General features: G+C 45.8%; 1 protein-coding gene across 7 annotated transcripts in view; it reads right to left on the reverse strand.

The window, feature by feature from the left end:
- NECAB2 (N-terminal EF-hand calcium binding protein 2) overlaps nucleotides 1–19,300 on the reverse strand; it is an 81,472-nt gene that overhangs the window by 9,026 nt on the left and 53,146 nt on the right. For 5 of the 7 annotated variants that reach the window (XM_069027090.1, XM_069027088.1, XM_069027086.1 and 2 more), the window contains 2 exons: nucleotides 10,574–10,599; nucleotides 7,790–7,887 (listed from right to left, as the gene is read on the reverse strand). In XM_069027090.1, coding sequence (XP_068883191.1) covers nucleotides 7,790–7,887; nucleotides 10,574–10,599 — 124 coding nt within the window. The remainder of the gene's footprint in view (nucleotides 1–7,789; nucleotides 7,888–10,573; nucleotides 10,600–19,300) is intronic. The other 2 variants (XM_069027091.1, XM_069027092.1) reach the window with 1 other exon arrangement.

Raw genomic sequence — 19,300 nt, forward strand, 5'->3', positions numbered from 1 at the left:
GCCAACCAGTACCAAGTTTCCCTCACCCAACATTGCAAATGGATGCCTAAAAGTGGGCTCTCATGGCCATGTCCTTGTGGGTATCAAATACTGGGGAAGAAGAGTTTTGATGTTGTTGAACATCTCCAAGCTTCTTTGCTGGCATTTTTAAAGGTCACTATTCAGCTCATTAAGACTACAGGATGTAAAATATAGATTATTCTGCACCACCCACAAACTCAGAGACCCACTGTGACATCCCCACATCTTCCCTCTGCCTCACAGGGTTACACCCTGACCAACAAGGCTTCCCAGTGCTGGATTTCAGCGAGACTGGCCAAATTGGCTGACAATTACCACTCCTGGCGACACTGATGACTTCTCCAACTGTTAATAGCCACAGTCCAAGCCCACCCACAGAGTGATGCCACCGAACGGAGAAGGCTTTTCAGTTGGAAACCAAAGGCAACTCTGTTTCACCCACAGTTTCCCTCCAGTTAAAAAAAACAAAACCCAACAACAAACGTATTGCCATGCCATAAAACACCCTCAGGCCTCATCCTGGGATGATGGAGAGGTTCTCTTCCACCCACCCAGCCCTTTAAAAACCAGGCATGTGTTGCATGGTAATCTCTGAGTGGCTGATTTAAATTCGTTGCTCATAATTGCCTGTTTGCTTCCAAGAGATATTTTCTTATAATTAGAATAACACTCAGACCTGCCTCTTTCTCCTTTCCCTCCCCCCGACTTTTAAATCCCTTCCAAAGCAGAGACCCAAACCTGATTGCCTGGCACATAATCAGTAGGAGAAACCTGAAGAGAACAGGCATTTAAATAGTTGATAAATGAAAGCATTACCATATGAAAGACCCTGAGCCTTCCTGAAACAGCTCTAAAAAACCAAATGAGACACCTGTTCAGATTACAAAAATGACAACAGCATCATATGGACTTTAAAAGTTTTTTGCTATAAAATCCTCCTTTTTGCAAAACTCAGCATTGGACCCTTCTCATCTCATGCTTACCATGTCTGGTCCTGAAGGTCTCCTCCTGGACCCTTCCCAAGCAATTTATCACAGAACTTCTCTATTCTCACTGTTAGAGAACCTCCCTGCTGCATTGGGATCCCATCATTTCTTGTGCAGCCACACGGATGTGAAGGGCAGGTATCTGCTGGCCCACACGTGTGCTGTGCTGCACATCCCCGAGGTCACCTATGGATCCAGAGCTGGCCCCTCTGCACCCTTTCCACTCACCCAGCAGGCAAAGAAGAGGCTTGAAAGAGCAGCCTCTTACTTCTCAACACCCTGGCTATAGCCTTTTGCTTCACACAAGTTCCTAATTAGATGTATTAATACCCACAATGCAGCAATTTAATACATATTTATTTCAGTTTTCCAAGGGAAGTGCAGATTTTGTTTTCCAAACAGGACCTACTCAAAGGACCCTGCAGATGTAGCCATGTGGGATGGTCAAGCTGCTGAAGGCTCAGCCTGGCTGTGCCAGCTGCTTATGCTTTGACTTGCTCCCTGCCCTTCCTTTTGGTGGCTCCTTCAATCTGCTCTCAGATTATTTGGCAGTGCAACAGCACTGACACCTGGGGGATTTTTTCCCTTCACCATACAATTTACCTAAATTCACCATTCATGTTTACCTAAATCCCAGGAGCATAGACCTAAAATGGAAGGCAAGATGAGGAAAACCATGTCCTCCAGGAAGTCCAAGAGAGCTGGAGCCAGGACAGCACAAGCAGGACCTCCAGAGACTACGCTCTCCCTTTTCAGAGAGAATGGAGGGACGTGAACTTTGCAGCAACAGACAAGAAGAAGAGCAGTGAATGAGGATCTTCTTCTAAAAATAAGTTCCAAGAGAGGCCTTAAGATTCATCTCCCTGCCAGTCCCTGCTCCCCACAGTCTGGCAGCCCAGCTGGATATCATGCACAGCCCTGCAAAGCTGGCAAGAAAATCACTCCGGATGGCATTGCACGGAGAAGAGGCTTTCTGGTCTGGAGTCTGAACAGAAAAGTTGGGTAAAATTCAGTTCTTGCAGAACTGAAGCAGCACATTTTGTTTTAATTTGTGGTGCAATATTTTCTTAAGTCAGTTTCAGAGAAGAGTTGCAGGAATGCTTTCTGGGAAGCTAAACAAATGCACCTCCTTTCCTTTCAGATTATTCTTCAACTATAAAGTTCCATAACTTTTCCAGAAATCAACATCTGTTTTTTGCTATCAAAATTGATACAAAAATTGTTCAGAGATGTGTCATTCAAAACACATGGAGAGTTGACTCAACCTTTACCAATTCATTGACCCATCCACCATGCTTTTGTTTTTTCAGACACAGCCATTCACCTTGATTACATCTTTAACTGCATCATAGGAGTGTTTCAGAGCTGTCATGTTATAAAATCACCCATCCAAGAATATGAAAAGAAAAGCAGTTGATAATCCCCAAAACCACTCTCTCCCCATCAGGGCAGACACTGCAAAGGTGAGGATGGATGATGCTCTGAGCCCCCCAGAAAAGGCAAACTGGTCATTTGAGCAAACAACCTGACCCCTAAAGAAGAGCCAAATGCTTCCAAGGGGGAACATGACAAGTTGTGCAGGATCTCCTGGGGTTCAGGCAGGTACAAAGCACCAGGAGACAAGCTGTTCCCGTGTTCAGCAGCGAGGAAGAGAGAGCAGTGTTTCTCCAAAGGAGACACTGGTGTGGGATAGAATATGAATCACCCAGGAGGGAATATGGAACAACTGATGTGCTGCACTGGAGTGGTATCCCCCAGACTTCAAACCCAAACTAGAAGTCTTCAGCTGTTGTTCATGTAACCACCCCGAGCCAAGGCCAGAACATGAGATCTGTGAGAGGCCATGAGCAGCTCACATTGCTTGGGCTGGGTACAACCCAGAACAGCCACCATTGTGCTGCTGTTCCACCCTGCCCAGGTCTGTCACCCGACACGGCACAGCCCTGCCCCAGGAACCTGACACCCTCAGTGTGAGCACCACGTTCGTTCAGCAGAGCAGGAGAAAACCTGCTCAAGTTAAATGAAAGGCTGAGATAAAGGATTAGCTGGAGGATGGGAGGAAAAGGTTCTTTTTGAGTATTAGTTCTACTAACTATTTTATCTCGAGGTGTCATCATTCAAAAAAGAGCAATATCACTTTTGGCAAGCTTTAGTTTGGCAGGTAAGAATGCAAATAAGAGCACTTTATATTGCTGATCTTGGCTGTGCTATAAAACAAAAAATACCATCCACCATTTTTAGCATCCAAGACTGCTGGCAGATGGTTCTTGCTCTGGGGCTGTAACTGAGCTGCTCAAACAAGCACAGTTTGCAGTTTGCTGCTGGGGGCTGAAAACTCGGGGAGACCCATGGCCAGCCTGGCACCAGCAGCAGGGAGAGTACATCTGCTGCAGCACCTCCACCAAGCCCCAGGAACTCAGCATCTCCTGGTCACTGCAATTAATCTCACAAAGCAGAGACAAGAAGGGTGGATTGATGCAGGAACAATTTAACTCACGAATAATATGCAAACCTATTCACCTGTGTGTAGATACCTCTGAGCTCCCTACTGCTGCTGATGGAGAAGCAGCAGCAGCAGCTGGTATTGAAGGTCAATGCACTCAGTTGTCCCTTTATGATTTACATATTCTCTCATCTAAATAATGATTCTCAGGGGAAAATACATTTGCAGCTGCTTTGAGTAGAGTGCCAGCCCATAAGACTCGTGGTGTTTGTCACCCCGACTGGAGAAGGCTCTCAGGGGGTGTGTGTTGTGTCACCACTTGGTCATATTTCCTCTCCAGGTCCATTAAATGAGATAAGTGATAGACTGGCAGTGGAGCTGGCAGCAAGCAAGTGAGGAGTAAAACACTGTCTTTCACATCTCTTTGCTCTCTCTCCAGGACCAAAGCTGATGCTGAACACCAAGCAGAGGCTGGTCCAGAGCCACACTCAGATGCACAGGCCTGCTCCATAAATCCTTCCTGCTGTACTCTACTCTTCCCTGAAGCCAGTCTCATTCTGGCATGTGCAGGAGGGTTGCAATTTCAGCTCCAATTTTGGGTAATTTTGCTTTCCAAGCACCCACCTTCCATCTGGGACAGGGAATGCCCCGAGGTCAGCCACCAGTGCTTCTTGGACCTGTCTGCTGCCCAACAGGAGCATCCCCAGGAAGGAATGATTTGACTTTAAATCTGAGCTGCTTCATCCTTGAAGATGTTCATCACTCAGCATTTTTTGGATTTCTTTGCAGCTTGCTTTTAAAGTTTGCCTCACCAGTTAAGGTCAGTCTTGCTGATGCTTGCATGGTCAGTCCTGCAAAATGCTTAATTGGCAGAAGATGGGAGCAGGAGCAATCCCAGTGCAGCTGGCAGTGGAAGCTGGACCTGACAGGGACAAGGATGATTGGACCTCTCAGGCTCCAAAACCCACACTGTTTTTTTACCAAGCTAAGTCACATTTCCAGGGGGGTCTGGGTGAGGGTGTGCAGTGGTAGCCACCACATCTGCCACCCCTGGGCACTTTTCCTGTCACCCTGGAGGCTGACAGGGATGGTGGACGCTTTGGGTGGGCACTGTTCCACACTGTCCCCTAAGGCAGGGGAGTCAGGGGGAAGGGGCGGGACAGCAACCAACCTGGCTCTGCTCTCCCAGCTCCCACCATACCCCACATGCCCTCCAACACTGGACACAAACCATGTCCTTCCCAGTCATGTTGGTTTTGGTATTTGCTGACTGCACCATACAACAGTAAAAGAGAATTATATAAGAACATCTCCCACTGTCAGCTTTATTTAGAACCCAAAAGTTCATTTCCTTTCTCTCCAATTTAACTTTGCATTTCCAATTGTCACCGGCAGTCATTTCAACGTGGCAAGGACATCACTGTATTGGAAAATAATTACAATGACAGATTTTGTTTTGCTGTGTGAGACCTTCCACTACCGAATCTAATTACTGCTGATACTTTAGGAGCTCTTCCAGCATGAGATAATTGCTGCTTTCTCTTTTTATGAGCAAGAAATAATAAGTTGTCTTTAAAGGTGAGAAATACAAACAGCAATTAAATACCATGGTTCTCCATGCCCTCTCATCAGCTGGCACTTCTTCTCAGAAAGACAGCACAGAAGAAGGTTGGGCTTCATTTATCATCTGCCCCAATACATTGTTTGAAAGGGAGGAAATAGGAGCACTCCTAAATGATCAATAGTGTTCTCCAGCTTAGGAAATGTGTATTTTATTATGCAGAAGCAGGAGCAGCTCACAAGCAAAGCAGTTTGCTCGCGAGTCACAATGCTCAGCATCATCCCCCAGCCCTTTGCAGGGTCTGGCCACAAGAAAAGGTGTAGGGACAGCAACAGGCTCGAGCATCAGGGGGCACAACACCATGCTTGAATACCAAAACCTGCTGCTTTGGCCATCCTTCATCTCTTCCAGTGTTTATAAAAACATATATTAAATGTATAAATCTTTTAAACATCCTGCTACCCCATCAGCATGGGACCCTTGGTTACAGCATCACATAGGGAGGAGATGGGGTGGAAGGAGACTGCACCATGCCTGAAGGTGTCCAAGGCCAGGCTGGGTTGGGCTTTGAGCTCCACTCGTCTACTGGAAGGTGTCCCTGCCCATGGCAAAGTGGTGGAACTTGATGAGCTTTAAGTTCCTTCCAAACCAAATGTATCCTGTTTGAACACTGTAGACGAGTTTCTCTACCACTCACAACAGCTTGTTCTGTGTTGGGTTTTATTTTCCCCTGCTTCTTTACCTGAACAAAGTGCCTGCCTTTGAATAATTCATTGATGAGGTTTGTACCACTTTGTTCACAAAATCACAGCGGGGAACAGTGTTTTTCATTAAATACTTCTTTGCCAGCTCCTCTCTGTGATGGAGTCTTGCTCTGCTTGCTCCCTTGCCAAAAATCTGCCAGGCAGGGAAGAGCAGTGCACCCCACAGGCTGATAAAATGAGGGGGTGGGAGGATGCTGGGGCAGCATTCCCTGGACTGGCTTGGGAAATGTCTGCATTTGAGATGAAGTGTTGTGATCCTTCAGTGTCACGGGAGGAAGGTGCCTTCAGTGCTCCAGATCTCCTTGTTTCTCTCCACAAAATCACGATGGAAGTGACCAGCTCAGGTTTAGGTAAATAACCTTGCCCTGTTGCAATTAAGGCAGATGAATCCGGCCACAATTTGCAGAATCAAGGAGGGAGAAAGATGTTCTTCTTATGAGTGGACTGGGATTATGAATAACCTCCCTACTTCTGCTGCAGATGTCTCATGCAAGGTAATACCCAAATGCTCAGATGCCTAATTTATAAGCAGGGAATAGACCATCTTCCTCTTGCAAAATATTAAGAAGAGTTAGTCATATATATTCACATCACATGAAAAAGCAGTGGTGGAAGGCATCACGAACAGCAAGCTGGAATGAATTACTAAGACCTCTATTGGCATGTTAACATTTATTTGAAATACGTAGTTGGCAAACCTGATGGTCATGAAAATTGCTAACAATGAATATAAATGAGACATGAACAGACACAGAAACTTAATAGTAAAAAATGAACTATTACTGTTGTCCTGATTTTTTTCACCCTTTCATAATGTTGATAAAAAAATCACTAACACTTCAGACAGATCAGTGCTTGTCCAAAGACTTTTGTCTTTAATTTATTATGGCAAGACATCAACATCTTAAATATGTGCCTTCACTTTCCATATTGCCTTCCTTACAAACATCAAAAGGGATGGATTTTGATTAAGCAAGGAAATAAGGCTCTTTACTCAGCAGCAAGAGGGGAGAGAAATTTGCCATTTCCCATTCTAACTCCTAAAACTTCTTATCATTGTCAGTTCTTTAATGTGGAGTAATTTGAGTTTCTCCTTTAGCTTCAAAGATAAATGGAAGGGAGATTTCAATTTGGATTGCTTGCAGGAGGGCTGTAGTTGGATTGGGAAGTCCTTACAACTCCTTGGAAAAAGCAAAACCTTTCTCCCTGGCTTGGTCCTCAGCATACCACCTAACTGCTCACCAGTGAAGAGGAAAAATGCTTTTTATTCATCGTGGCACAAAAGAACAATGCAAATGCAGTTGAAGGTAGAAGTGGGAGAAGGGATTGATTGTCCTGAGGCAATAAATATCATTGATACAGCCCAGTTGCACTATTAAGTGGTATAGAAAGACAGGAAAATTATTTCAAAGGAACTAAAGCTCTATGAACACTTCTCTCATCCTGGTAAGACAACAAATGAGTGGTGCACCTCGCTGCAGGGAGGTTTATATGGTACATCAGCTCAGATTTTCTAGGTATTCATAAATGAACTTCAATATGCTTCTTGATCACTGTCAGTGTCTATAATAGTCCAGTATCATTAATATACATGATGGATTTTTTAAAGACTTAGGGCTACTTTGCACTTGTAAAACAGGGCATTATATCTCGGTTTTGGTGCTTGCATGATTCTTCTGTGGTGCTTCAAACTCACAGCCCTCTAGTTTCTAATACAGCAGCTTCACACATGAGCAACTGTATTTGGAAAGCAGGATGCCTTCCAAGGTGGAAGCTGGATTTAAAGGCAGCTCTATCATGTGAAGTTTCTAAAAGCCCTGTCAGTGATGCTAACAGCAACTCATGCATTCAAAATCCCACCCCAGAGACCAAGAGGCCACGTTGTCTGCAGAGCAGGAGCACACAGCGCTGCTGAAGAGGATGAGGACCTGTCAGATTTATGTGCTCTTTAATGCGACATTTACAGTGCTCACTCTGTGCCTGTGAAACTCGAGGTGCAGGAAGGAGAACTCACCCGTTTGGTGTAGTCCATGGCCTTCAGGATGGAGAGGTTCAGCATCTCCAGGGAGGCCAAAACATCTTCATAGTCTCCCATATGGTCAGCAAAATAGTCTGGGAAAACCAAGAGAAACATGATGGGAACATGTTAATGTAACTTGAGGCCACACGGCACAGCAAGATTTACTATCGGTGGTAAGATAAACCTGAGAGGATGGTTCCAGGTATATTTTTATACTCTTTATCTTCAGTCAAAGTCACAATTTGTCCTGAAGGGATGGGAAGTGGTGTGATTCCCATGAAGTTTGGGACCATTGCAAAAAGGAGATGTAAGACCCAGTAATTCCCACTGAAAATAATTCATCAGGGTCTTTATTTCTACACCTACTTCTGCATTTGATTTTATATGCTCTCTCTCCCTCCTACTGCTGGCATGGAGGGAGAAGTCTCAGAAGAAATCCCCCTTGACATTCTTTGCCACTCAAAGCATCCAAATACTTCCCCGGTTCACCCCAATTCATATGAGCTGAGACTGGCCTTACATCGTTCCCTACATTCCTATCACATTTGCACCTCAACCCACCATCACAGGTTGAATAGGCTTCTGAGAGTAAAATATGCCTTGGAAGGAAGAGAACAGAGCTGCAAGCTGGGCCCGAAATCCCGTGTTCTCCACAGAGAAGGAGCCACACTTTCTCTGTGCCATCCTTATCCTTCCCCTGTTTCTGGTGATTGACACAGAGCACAGCAAAAAGCTGTTCCTTAAAAGCCGCCGGGGCCTTTCCTCAGCACTAGGACATGGAGTTTCACACTGAGGTGACATCTCTGTGGAGTGCAGCAAGACATAAACTTCAGGAAACAACCCCACTAATTAGGTTTTCTTGGCTTAATTAGAAGTGCCTATAGCTATTTACAGTCTGAGAACATATCCAAAGGGAAGAAGATTTTGGCAGAAACCAGAATGTCACAGCGTGTCTGACAGCAGCTGTTCCATGATAAGCCAAACAGCTTATTCTCATTGCAGCGTGTTTGTTTGTGTTTTCCTTCCTACCTGGGAAAGAAAAATCGAGCAGGGCTGAAAGGTAAAGACATTTTCTAAGTCCTGAAACAACAAGCTGGACCCATCCATCTCAGGAGAAATGAGCTGTTGTGGGCACAGCACAGCCCTTGACACCGACCAAGGGGCACATGGGAAGAGAACAGAGTTGACTTTAACAAAGTATTCAGCTCTGCTGCTTTAGGTTATTCATGCAGGGCTCAAGAAATGCCTTTTAAGATACTCTCAACATCTTATAATACACAACCCATTTCAAGAGAGACACCACAGCTCCCATTTAGACAAACTGGGGGTTTATGTTTAATACTTAGAAGAGAAGCAAGCAAATAAATCACAGGCAAGGGCAGGTATTCAGCAGATAACAGATCTAGGCAGGAACTTGTGCTGATTGATCCTTTCTCTGGCTTCCCCCAGCTTTCCACAGGAGGTGATGGTTTATCTCCCCTCTGTCCTGGCAGCTTCACCCCTGGGAGAGGCAGCGAGATGGGATCATGCTGGGTGACAGCCACGTAATTTTCTGATTTTATCAGAGTGATGGAGAAAGCCAATTGGGGTCAAGCAATGCCATTGGTACTGCTGGATTTCCTGGCAAAGTTGGTGGTGCAAGCTGTGGGGGTTTGATTTCTTGGGTTAGCTGGCAAGGAGACCCAGTGCAATAAGAATGGAGTGATGGGAACAAGCCCATCATATCATCATCAGACCAAAAGGATTTTATGGAAATCTTCATTTCTTGCATACCCAAACAAGGACAAGCAGGAATAATCAGTGGAAAGGGGACATGTTGCTGCTTTTGCTGCCAGCTTGGATGCTCAAAATGGTATGGGCAGGGGTTGAGTACCCCAGCAGAGAGAAACCCTGGACAATGTCCTGGTGCGGACACACCTATGGACAGAGAGGTCTTTAAAGGATCAGGAATAAGGAGTAACTGTGTGGTGCTGGCACAGGCACCCAGGAACCCCATCTCTGTCTGCACAACCCACTCCCAGACAGACTTCCAAAGGCTATAATTAGTGGCAAAGTGATGAAGATAAATGGTGAAGACCTGCTGAGGTGGCTTTATATGTTCTGCATCCTGGCACAGGAGGGGAGGAGAAGAGATGGATGAGCTCTCTGCAAGGCCACATGCCTCTCTCCCCATTTCCTCCCAAAAAGCTGGGGTGCAGGAAACATTTCCCAATAACAAGCATCCATAGCAAAATACACCTGAGTGAGCAGCTTGAGTCACCTCCTAGTGAGGCAAAGCCCTTCAGAAATCCCAGCAGGAAATATTCTCTTTCTGGTCAAGGTGTGGGACAAAATATTATCACAGATTTTCTGTTCAGCCTTTAATTTTGGCAAGCTGTGGGAGGTACAGCAGAGGTAGTGCACCCCTCAGGCAGCCTGCTGAGAAACATGAAGGCTGGCCTAGGGAGAAACATGTTACAGGTATTGCAGAGGGATATGAGTTTTTTGAACTTCAGAGTGAAGCTGGAAGCCATGACATCTCCAGAAATTAAACTCCAGCTTGCTATTGAATGGGATCCATGTGCTTCACTTAGCTCTGACCCCATTCGTGCTGCAAGAAAATGAAAAAAGTTTTGCCAATTTTCCTGTGGAATAAGGGGCAGAGCAGCAGCAGGGCTGAGATCCCCCAGCTCCACAGCTGCCACAGCACTGCAAGCTCTGTACTGGGTTTCACACACCCTTCGAAGGCCCTCATGCACACAGTGATTGCTTTTGCCCAAAAAGAGGGACTGCACTCACCACACAGCTCCTTGGTGTCCACATTGCTGGAAGAGGGGGAGAAGGAGGCAGGGGAGGAAGCGGAAAAAAAAGAGAGAGAAAGAGAGAAAGACAATTTTAATGTAAAGGCCAGATGAAGGCTACAGGTAGAATTCCCACCGGCTTAACTCCAGATGCCCTCCTGCAACATGCCCCGCCCCCTCAGCATCCCCCAGCCACCAGAGGGGACAGCCTGTGGAGAAGAGAAGGGTTTGTGCCACTCAGGGCAACTTCAGCATCTGTGCAGCTGGAATAGGTTCACAAGTTATTTTGGCTATTGCCTGAGGGCAAAATGGGTACTTGTACATCCCCCACCACAGGGAGGACCTTTGTCCAAGGGAGACCCAGCACACCTGGCACATCAACTCCTCTGACTTCCTTACAAACATCCAGCCTGGCAACACCCTGGTGAGGCACTCGATATGGCACAGGAATGTGTTTGTTCCCATTTACTCAGAATAAAAATTTGCAAAATGTACTTTTCTTGATGGACCAATTCTCCTAATTCTGCCCTTACAAAGCAGCTCTTGCCTGGGACTCCCTCCAGACAAAATTGCACGATTACTTCTTAACACATGAACACTTAGTTTACATAACAACATCACAACAGACAACCTGCTTGGGAAATAAAGATTGCTGCTAATCTCTCTGTGCCTCCTATTCCCACACAATCATTAGTGCCATTCAAGGACTGGAACAATCTCTTAATAGAATTATATTTTATCAATCCACTTATATCCTGGAATATAAATATCTTTAAATCTTTAACTAAACTCATCCCTGCTCTGTCTAACCTGCCAGCATAAGTGGATTAGGGCTTTCACTGACAGCATCCTCCTGCAGCCCTGCCTTGATGTCCAAATCAAGGCAAACACAAATGTCTCGAGCTCATGAGGTGCTGTCTGACAGAAGTGTGCCACCTGCCCTGTGTCCTGCTGAAAAAGCACGAGGTGCTGAATCACACCCCCTTTTGGGTAAGTGATGCCTGTCATGGTGTAAAGAAGTCACCTCTTGTCTCGAGTGCAGGACACTGGTGGTGCAGGACACACCTGCAGGAGTGGCTGCTGTGGCAGGGGCGGGCAGCACACGCCTCTCTCCGCAAAATGAGCTTTTGCACTACTTTAGCTTCATTCTCTTGGAGACATCATCTTCCTCAAACCCTGGAACTACTTCCCTGAATCCTACAAAAGCCTCTGGGGACGCTGTGGGCTCAGCTTCCCTGACTAGGTGTTCTCATGGCCAAATCCACTGAATACACAGATACAAAACACTGTGCAACTGAGCCACTCCTGATCCCAGGAGCTTTGGCAGAGCACAGCACTTCGGCAGCAAGTGATTGCCAGCACGGAGCTTCAGCAGTGCAGCAGCAGAGGAGTTCAGGTGAGACCCCCAGCAGATGCATTTCCAACACTGGCACAGCCTCAGGACCACAACTGGTTGTTCACCAAAGCTCTCCCAGCACAGAGCCTGGGAGGTCAAATGCTGCTTTCAGTCACATGCATAAGAGTAGTTTTTACATCAGCATCACCCACAAAGTGTTTCAGTGATATTTTTCAGAAGACAGTTATTGTTTATAAACACCTACTGATGTGGTTATGGGTTTGCAGCTAGGGCATGTTACTGAGAAAAAACCCAACCTATTATTGTATTCCCTGTGATTCTGCATTGTAATAATTGATCTGCTGCTGCCAAAATTGGTCTTTTATTTCCTCACATCTTGCCATTGTATGGTTTAACTTAATTGTGCTTCAATGTTAACTCGGCTGAGAAGTTGCTTTTAATTTTAAGTCATCTTGCCTTCAGAATAAGCCTAATGAAAGAAATTACTGCAGCCACAAGCTGACTTAATAAGAAATATGATAATGTTCAGATGAAAAACTGTAAGGAGAAATCAGTGGGTACTTGAGCAGGCTGTTTCCATCCTCCAGGAGTTTGCCTGCTGGGAACATCGCTGACACAGAGCCACATCCCCACCACTGTTGCAGGGGGGTTTCGGGCCCAGCTTGGGAGCTGCACAGCACAAGCCATGTGCAACACCTAGCTACAAAACAATTTACAAGCTGATCTGGTGGTTTAATGCTTCAGTAACTAACCCCCACCATGAGTTATGCCAGTAGGGATTTTTATTATGCAGATATTCAGGATCTGGGGTTCAGCCTTGTGAAGTGGGAGGTTCTGGCTCCTGACAAGCTCCCTTGTCATCCCTAACCCTTCATCCCAGAGCTGCCCTTCAGAGGGTATTTTTGGAGCAATCACATATCACAAAACCCTTCAGCAGAATAATATTTAGGTGAGCATTAGTTACCAATTTTTTTTCAGGTGCCAAACATTCAACATTCCTGTTCACAACAATAAGTTAAAAAGAAAAATCACAACAAGTTGTTCTCATGTTTCCAGGAAAAAAATGAAAGAACCCTTTCAAGTACCAGAACACTTGGCTGTGAATTAGCTTTTGATTTTTTTTGTTGCATCAATAATATGACTAATTCAGGAGCTTATTGAAGCCGTAACCCAACTAACTAAGCAGAATGTAATGAAGTTTAAGTAGAAATGAAAGAATTATTAAAGCTTTCTGTCATACAATTTTTTCTGCAAAGTAGAGACCATATCTATCTGATCTCATTCCAAAACAAAAATCTTCCTTTCAAAGGAGAAAAAAAATCAAGACAATCCAAGTCCTTTTGAAAATCCAGGCCTTTTCTCTATTTGCCAACCAATGAGGCTGTAGCATGGAGCAGCACAACCCTCCATCCCCAGTCTTGCTGGGGATGTGCACCCTTTGAGGTTACCTTCCAAGGCAAAGATATACTTTGGAGACCCTCCATTTGCCATTTGGGACCTAATTGCTCCAACAGAAGTAGGAGGCAAACACAAGAGCCCAGATTTCAACCTAGATCACCTTCTGAAAAGGCAGAGCTCAAGCCATGAACTACTTTGGCCACAAAAAAGCACTATTTATTGCTCACCACTCCCCCCATTTAAATACATTAGGATCATTTGACCAGATAAACACATTGGAAATGGGGAAATAGTTTTCTCTCCTGGTTCATATCCAACTATTTCAAAGAAAAAGAAAAAACATCTAAGCATGATACTCCTCCTGTGTATGCAGGAGTTTAAAGAGCAATGACCATGCTGCGAGAGCATCCCCTCAGTGGGATTAATTAAGTGAACTTGCCCAGGGTGTAATTACTGATACACGATTTGTAGGAGCAAGAGGCTGCCCAGAGTAATGGCTGTGCCTCCTGCATACTCCAGAAAGAAATACATTTCTCCCCACAAAGCCCCACCCAGAGTTAAATTGTGGATTGATGAGCACTAGAGCTAACGAGGACCCCTGGGAAGCCACATCTTTCCCTTGCCATGTCCCTGGTTGCAGATTGTCTGTGGACAGGCTTTTATCAGAGCTGTCCCTGTACTGACTCTGCTGCTTTTCCATCAGTTTGTAAGTCTTTTTTATTCCTGTACCCACCTTTCTTGAAACATGATGCCATCTTTGAGACATTATCCCAGGAAGCAGGCACCTTCAGACAGAGGACCTGTGTCCAGCAGGTGTCCAACAGCCCAAGGATTATGGCCTCAAGCTGAGCATCCCAGCAGCCAGACCTCTGGGTGGGTGATGGTACCATGCAACGTCCAAGTCTTGGGTCAGAACATCCAAGTAATCGATCCAGATCCAGCCTAACACTTTGCTAAAGCAAATCAATGTTTTCCACCAGGAAAATGAAATATTTCTGGAAATTCCCCATGATGATTATTTGGATTAGCTCTTAATAAGCAAGCCCAGGGGAGCACAGCACAGGAGGGGGTTACCCAGAGAACATCCCAGGAGGTCTCAGCATGGCAAAGTCGGGGATGTCCTGGCCCAGTGCTGCTGCTGACCTGCAGAGGTTCCTTCCAACAAACACAGCCAGGAGTCTGCAATCCAGCCTCTCTCCCTCTCTTTCCCAGCATCTCCCTGCCTCCCTAAGGCTGATGGTCTCTGATGTGCTGTCATTAACATATTTTTCCAGACTTCGAATAAAGAGAGGAGAGAAAAAGTTATCTCAGACTGAAAGAGATAATGTGGAGGAGCGGGGCATGAAATTCCCTTCCTGGGTTTCAGCTCAGCCAAAGGAAAGGTGTCCCAGTCACTCCCAACAGGCAGTACAATCAAAAACATAATGGGAATTCAGAAGTTGCAAATACATCAAAGTCTCATCTTCACGTTTCTCATGCAAATATCTGCTTGGATGTGCTGCTCAAATGCTGCTCGGTGCCCGATCAGCTTCAGCTGAAGATAACAACCCTTTTCCTTGGGCAGATGAAAGGTTTGCATCAGCAGCCACACGGCTTAGTCACTTCACCAGCACAGAAAATGGATGGTTCCTTCCCAAAATCACGTTCTACTTTTATTTCCATCTTTTATTTGCAGCTTTGGGTTTGCCACAAGGCTTCAAACGAGCACGGAAACAAATTATCCTCTAGCATTAGCCACCTGCAGAACTCATTTTCATTTAGGAAAGACTAAAAAACAACAAGTGCAGCTGGAAAATATTATTGTATGTGATGAAAAGGCTTCTAGTCCCATCAGCAACAGCGCTGAGGTATCTCAACACCTCAGAAGTGGCAAATATGCATCCAGATGCCTACTAAGGGGTCACAGATGGTCACTTCTGATCATCATTTCTGACTCAATGAAATATTTTTTACACAAGCCCCACAGAGAGAGAAATTATTCCAGGCAGAGCATGAGAAATACCAAATACTGGATGCCAGCCAGGAGCTGAATAACTTTAATTCTAAAGAATTAAACCACTTTCCAAGCCCATCTTGTATCTTCTGGTGAATCCTGGTAAATCCTTCCTAAGACCAATCCAAGTACCTCCCCTTTACCCATCTGCTTGCTTAAAAAATCCCCCAAACCACTCATATGGTATGACTTAAAAAAGGACTTCCAAAGTCTGGTGTGCCACATTGCAAAGAAACAGCAGAAACCACATGCCAAGGCTGTCCACAACCAGAAGGACATCCAGCCACCTGCAGCTTCGAAAGACACAGGCAGAGAAGGATTCAGAACATGTATCAGGTTTGGCTTTAATTCCTTTAGCTGTGGCAAGCTGGCAGTTGGGGCTCTGGTGCCTACCTGGCTTTACTTTAAGGGATGGTCTTTTTCTGCTGCCAAATGTCCCTGTTTCTTGCATGACATAAATTTGTGGTGTGCTTCAGCAGGAATAATTCTAAGGTGCACATGCTGGTGCAGGCACTATTGCCCTGCTCCCTATTCAGTACAACAATAAATAGAGTGAGCAGTGAGCCTGAAATAACCCAGCAGGTATTTTCTTTTTCCAGCAGGGCAGAAAGTACCACATTGTTTGAACTCCCAGAGTGGATGGAGGAGAGCCATGAGGCAAGAGATGACACAGGGTTTATCATTTACTCCAGAGGTTTCTCCCAGAAGCCACATTATATGAAAGAGGATAAGTTTTGCAGAGTGCACATGGATCACCACCTAACCAGGACACTTCCAGCACTGAAGCACAATGATTTAGATTATAACACCTGTGGAGAACAGCTCCCATGGGGGCTCCTGCAGGGGAGAAAAATGCTGCCTTCTCTAAAGCAAAACTAACAACTTTATTTTCCCTTGGCATATGCTCCATCACTGAGCACCTGGTGAGCACAGTAAGGGCCTCTGAAAGCCCAGCAACAAAACATGTTTTTCTCTAAAGCCCTGATAGCACAGAGGAAAAAAAATTGGGACAAAGAATTGCCCAGAAATACAGAGAAGCAAAAGGAGGATTTTGTATGAAGTTTTCACATATGAACTTTGTATGACAGTCTCATCACCTGTGGTGCAGGTTTGGGGTTGATAACACATTCTACATACTTTGAGAGATGGTCTCTTTCCTCCTACTTGCCCTTGCTATACAACAGGATTTTCACTCACCATTTGAAGGCTGAAGTCTAGTGTCCCCCAAGGATGTTCTGCTCACCTAAACCTGGGGTTGGGTTCCTTCCTGCTCGTTGCACATCTTTCCTTGGGATTTAGGCAGATGAGGACCAAGACAGGGACAGTTTTGCTTCTTTCCACACTGTGTGACAAGCGTGGCTCTCTGCTCAGCAAGACAGAAGGTGAGCAGCACTGGGGCTGCACAGCGCACCTGCATTCAGGTCCACTGGATAGTAATGTTTCTGTATTTAATACATTTTAGTAGTAATATTTTCACATGGCTTTCTCTGCAGCTTCTTGCCTTTATAAGCCATCTGGGTTCTCATTAATTGAGACACTGCCCAGATCCACTTTCCAAACCACACACCCACGTTCATTGGAAATGCTGGCGCCCAAAGCTGTGAGCTCTGCACTGAGTGCTCTCCTCTGGAGCACCAGGGCAGCAGAGCCTTCGTTAAAAGCCAGTAATATGGAAAACACTGATTTTTCAAGGTAAACTGAACTGACCTTCAATACAAACAAGCACAGTAAACCTGGTAGGCTCAGGATAAAACACGCTCCTTTATTCATCCTGCTTCAAGGCTGTTCCCTCCCTACAGAACAATACCCTGTGAAACTGCTGCAGAGTCACACAGGGAGTCCACAGTGGAATTGCTCTGCCTGTAGAAGCACAGAGAGAAACCAGGAGGTCTCAGTTCCCTGCTGAGCACTGGCAGGCAGGGCTCCCTCTGCTCAGGCCAGACAAAAAGCATCTCAGATACCCACATCTGTGGTTTCAGCATCACCAAAGATGCTCTTTTCGGTGATCTTCTGCTATGATGGGGGAGATCAGCAAAAGATCTTTACTACCTTCTCCTCCTCCTTGATATGGAAGCTGCATGGCAGATCCCTGAGTGCGTCTGGTGGCTCTCCTGGGGACAGTCACACCCCTCAACAAAGGGCCTCAGCACCCTACAGCCACTGCACAGCCCAGCCTGCAGGGTTTACAGGCAGACCTGCCCACTGGCATCCTTCCCACCGTGCCAGAGCCTGAGTTTAGCTCAGAAGTGCTTTCATACACCCACAGTAAGGTGCTTCTTTTACAAATCCTGCTCCAGATCTGATTGCAAAAGAAAAGGGGGAGGGTGGGGGGGAGGGAAGGGTGGCTAGAACTGAACACTGACTCCTAATTGATACGTCATGAGGCTGAACTTCCCAGATGGGTGGCACACTTTGGGGCAAAAATGCCTGGATTTGCTCCAAAAAAGCCTGTGATACAGAGCACAGATGCCCTGCAGAAAGGCAGTTGCCATAGCACTCCATGCGAGCAGTAATCAGGGATGTGATGGGAAGATGTCTGTTCTCTAGCCAGTGACCTGCAAATACAGTTGCATTCATCTTGTAGCAGTAATAAACGTTATAAAAAAACCATGAGGAGGCTACTGAACTTGCTAAATACAATCCCTGAAGTCCCAAACTATCCAAGGGCAAGTGTGGATGCAGCAGCTGAAGGTGCCTCTGCCCACTGTGACCTCATTAGCTCAGCTGGTCAGAGCATGGTGCTGATAACACCAAGCTTGTGAGTTTGATCCCCATAGGGACCATTCACAGAGGAGATGGACTCAATAACCCCTGTGGATCCCTTCCAACGCAGAATATCCTGTGAAATCTCAGGTGCTGGTCTTCTTTTGGATTCATCCCCACTTCTTCTTGCAGAACCCCTTACTTCCACCCCAGTTTTACACTCATCACAGTCTTCAAGGAAAGGGTTTTGGTGTGGGTTTTCCTGGCTTTGAAAAATGGGGAAACTCTTCTGCAATGACAGCTCATGTTCTCTCAGAGGCTCCCAGGAGTGACCCTGCTGACCCCACGGAACCTGGACCACGTGCCTGCTCCCCTCCCCGTGGTGAGGGTGAGGGCTGAGGAGCATGGTGAGGAGCAATGAACACAGGCTCCATACACACACGCTGGGCTCGGTGTGCCTGTGGTGTGCTCACAGGAATATTCCTGCTTTTGCTTGTGCAGCTGATAAAACCAGAATGGGCACTTTGTCAGGGGGAGTGGGGAGGATTAGACACTGCTTTTTGCAGCACAACTCAGCTTCCATTTCCTTTCAGGGATTCAGTATTTACCATAAAGATGAAGGCCATCACAACATAACACATTATTTGCTAGTTTCACATTTTCAAAGATTGCTGCTGTATTTCAAGGCTGGTTCAGCTCCTCACTCCCTCGGCATACTGATGCATTCTGCAGCCACAGACACTTATGAAACATTGGTCACAGTAAGCCAAGCCTCCAAGTAACCCAATTGCCTCTGTACAGCCACAGGTTGGTGTCAGAAACAGCCCAGTGAAGACCCTGGTTGCCTCTCCACCATCCTCAGAAAGTCCCAAGCTTCAAACCCTCCCTGACACAGACCAGATGCTTTCTTTCATCAGTAGTTTCAAGACAACCAAAACAACATTTTCTATGTGGTGAAGTGTTTGACAGAACAAAACACACGGCTCTAATCATCGAGGGCAGCAGGAAAAGTGACTGAATATGGATAAAAATGAAACAGTGGTCTGGATGCTGTTGAAAAACATGCTCAAAGCTCTTGCTAGTTAAAAGAGAAATAAATGTCATTTTTAAAAAAGACAGAAGCAATAAACTGGCACCTGTGAAGTACCAGACATTTGTTAGTTCATTCATCAGCGACTGCAATATGGCACTTCAGGCTGCCAGTCGGTGCCACACCCTCCTGCTTTGCCACACAGCTCCAGAACTGGGGTTTGGGTACCACCAATGAACCAGGC

This window comes from Aphelocoma coerulescens, chromosome 11 (genome assembly GCF_041296385.1).
Source record: "Aphelocoma coerulescens isolate FSJ_1873_10779 chromosome 11, UR_Acoe_1.0, whole genome shotgun sequence".
NCBI classification, from domain to species: Eukaryota; Metazoa; Chordata; class Aves; order Passeriformes; family Corvidae; genus Aphelocoma; species Aphelocoma coerulescens.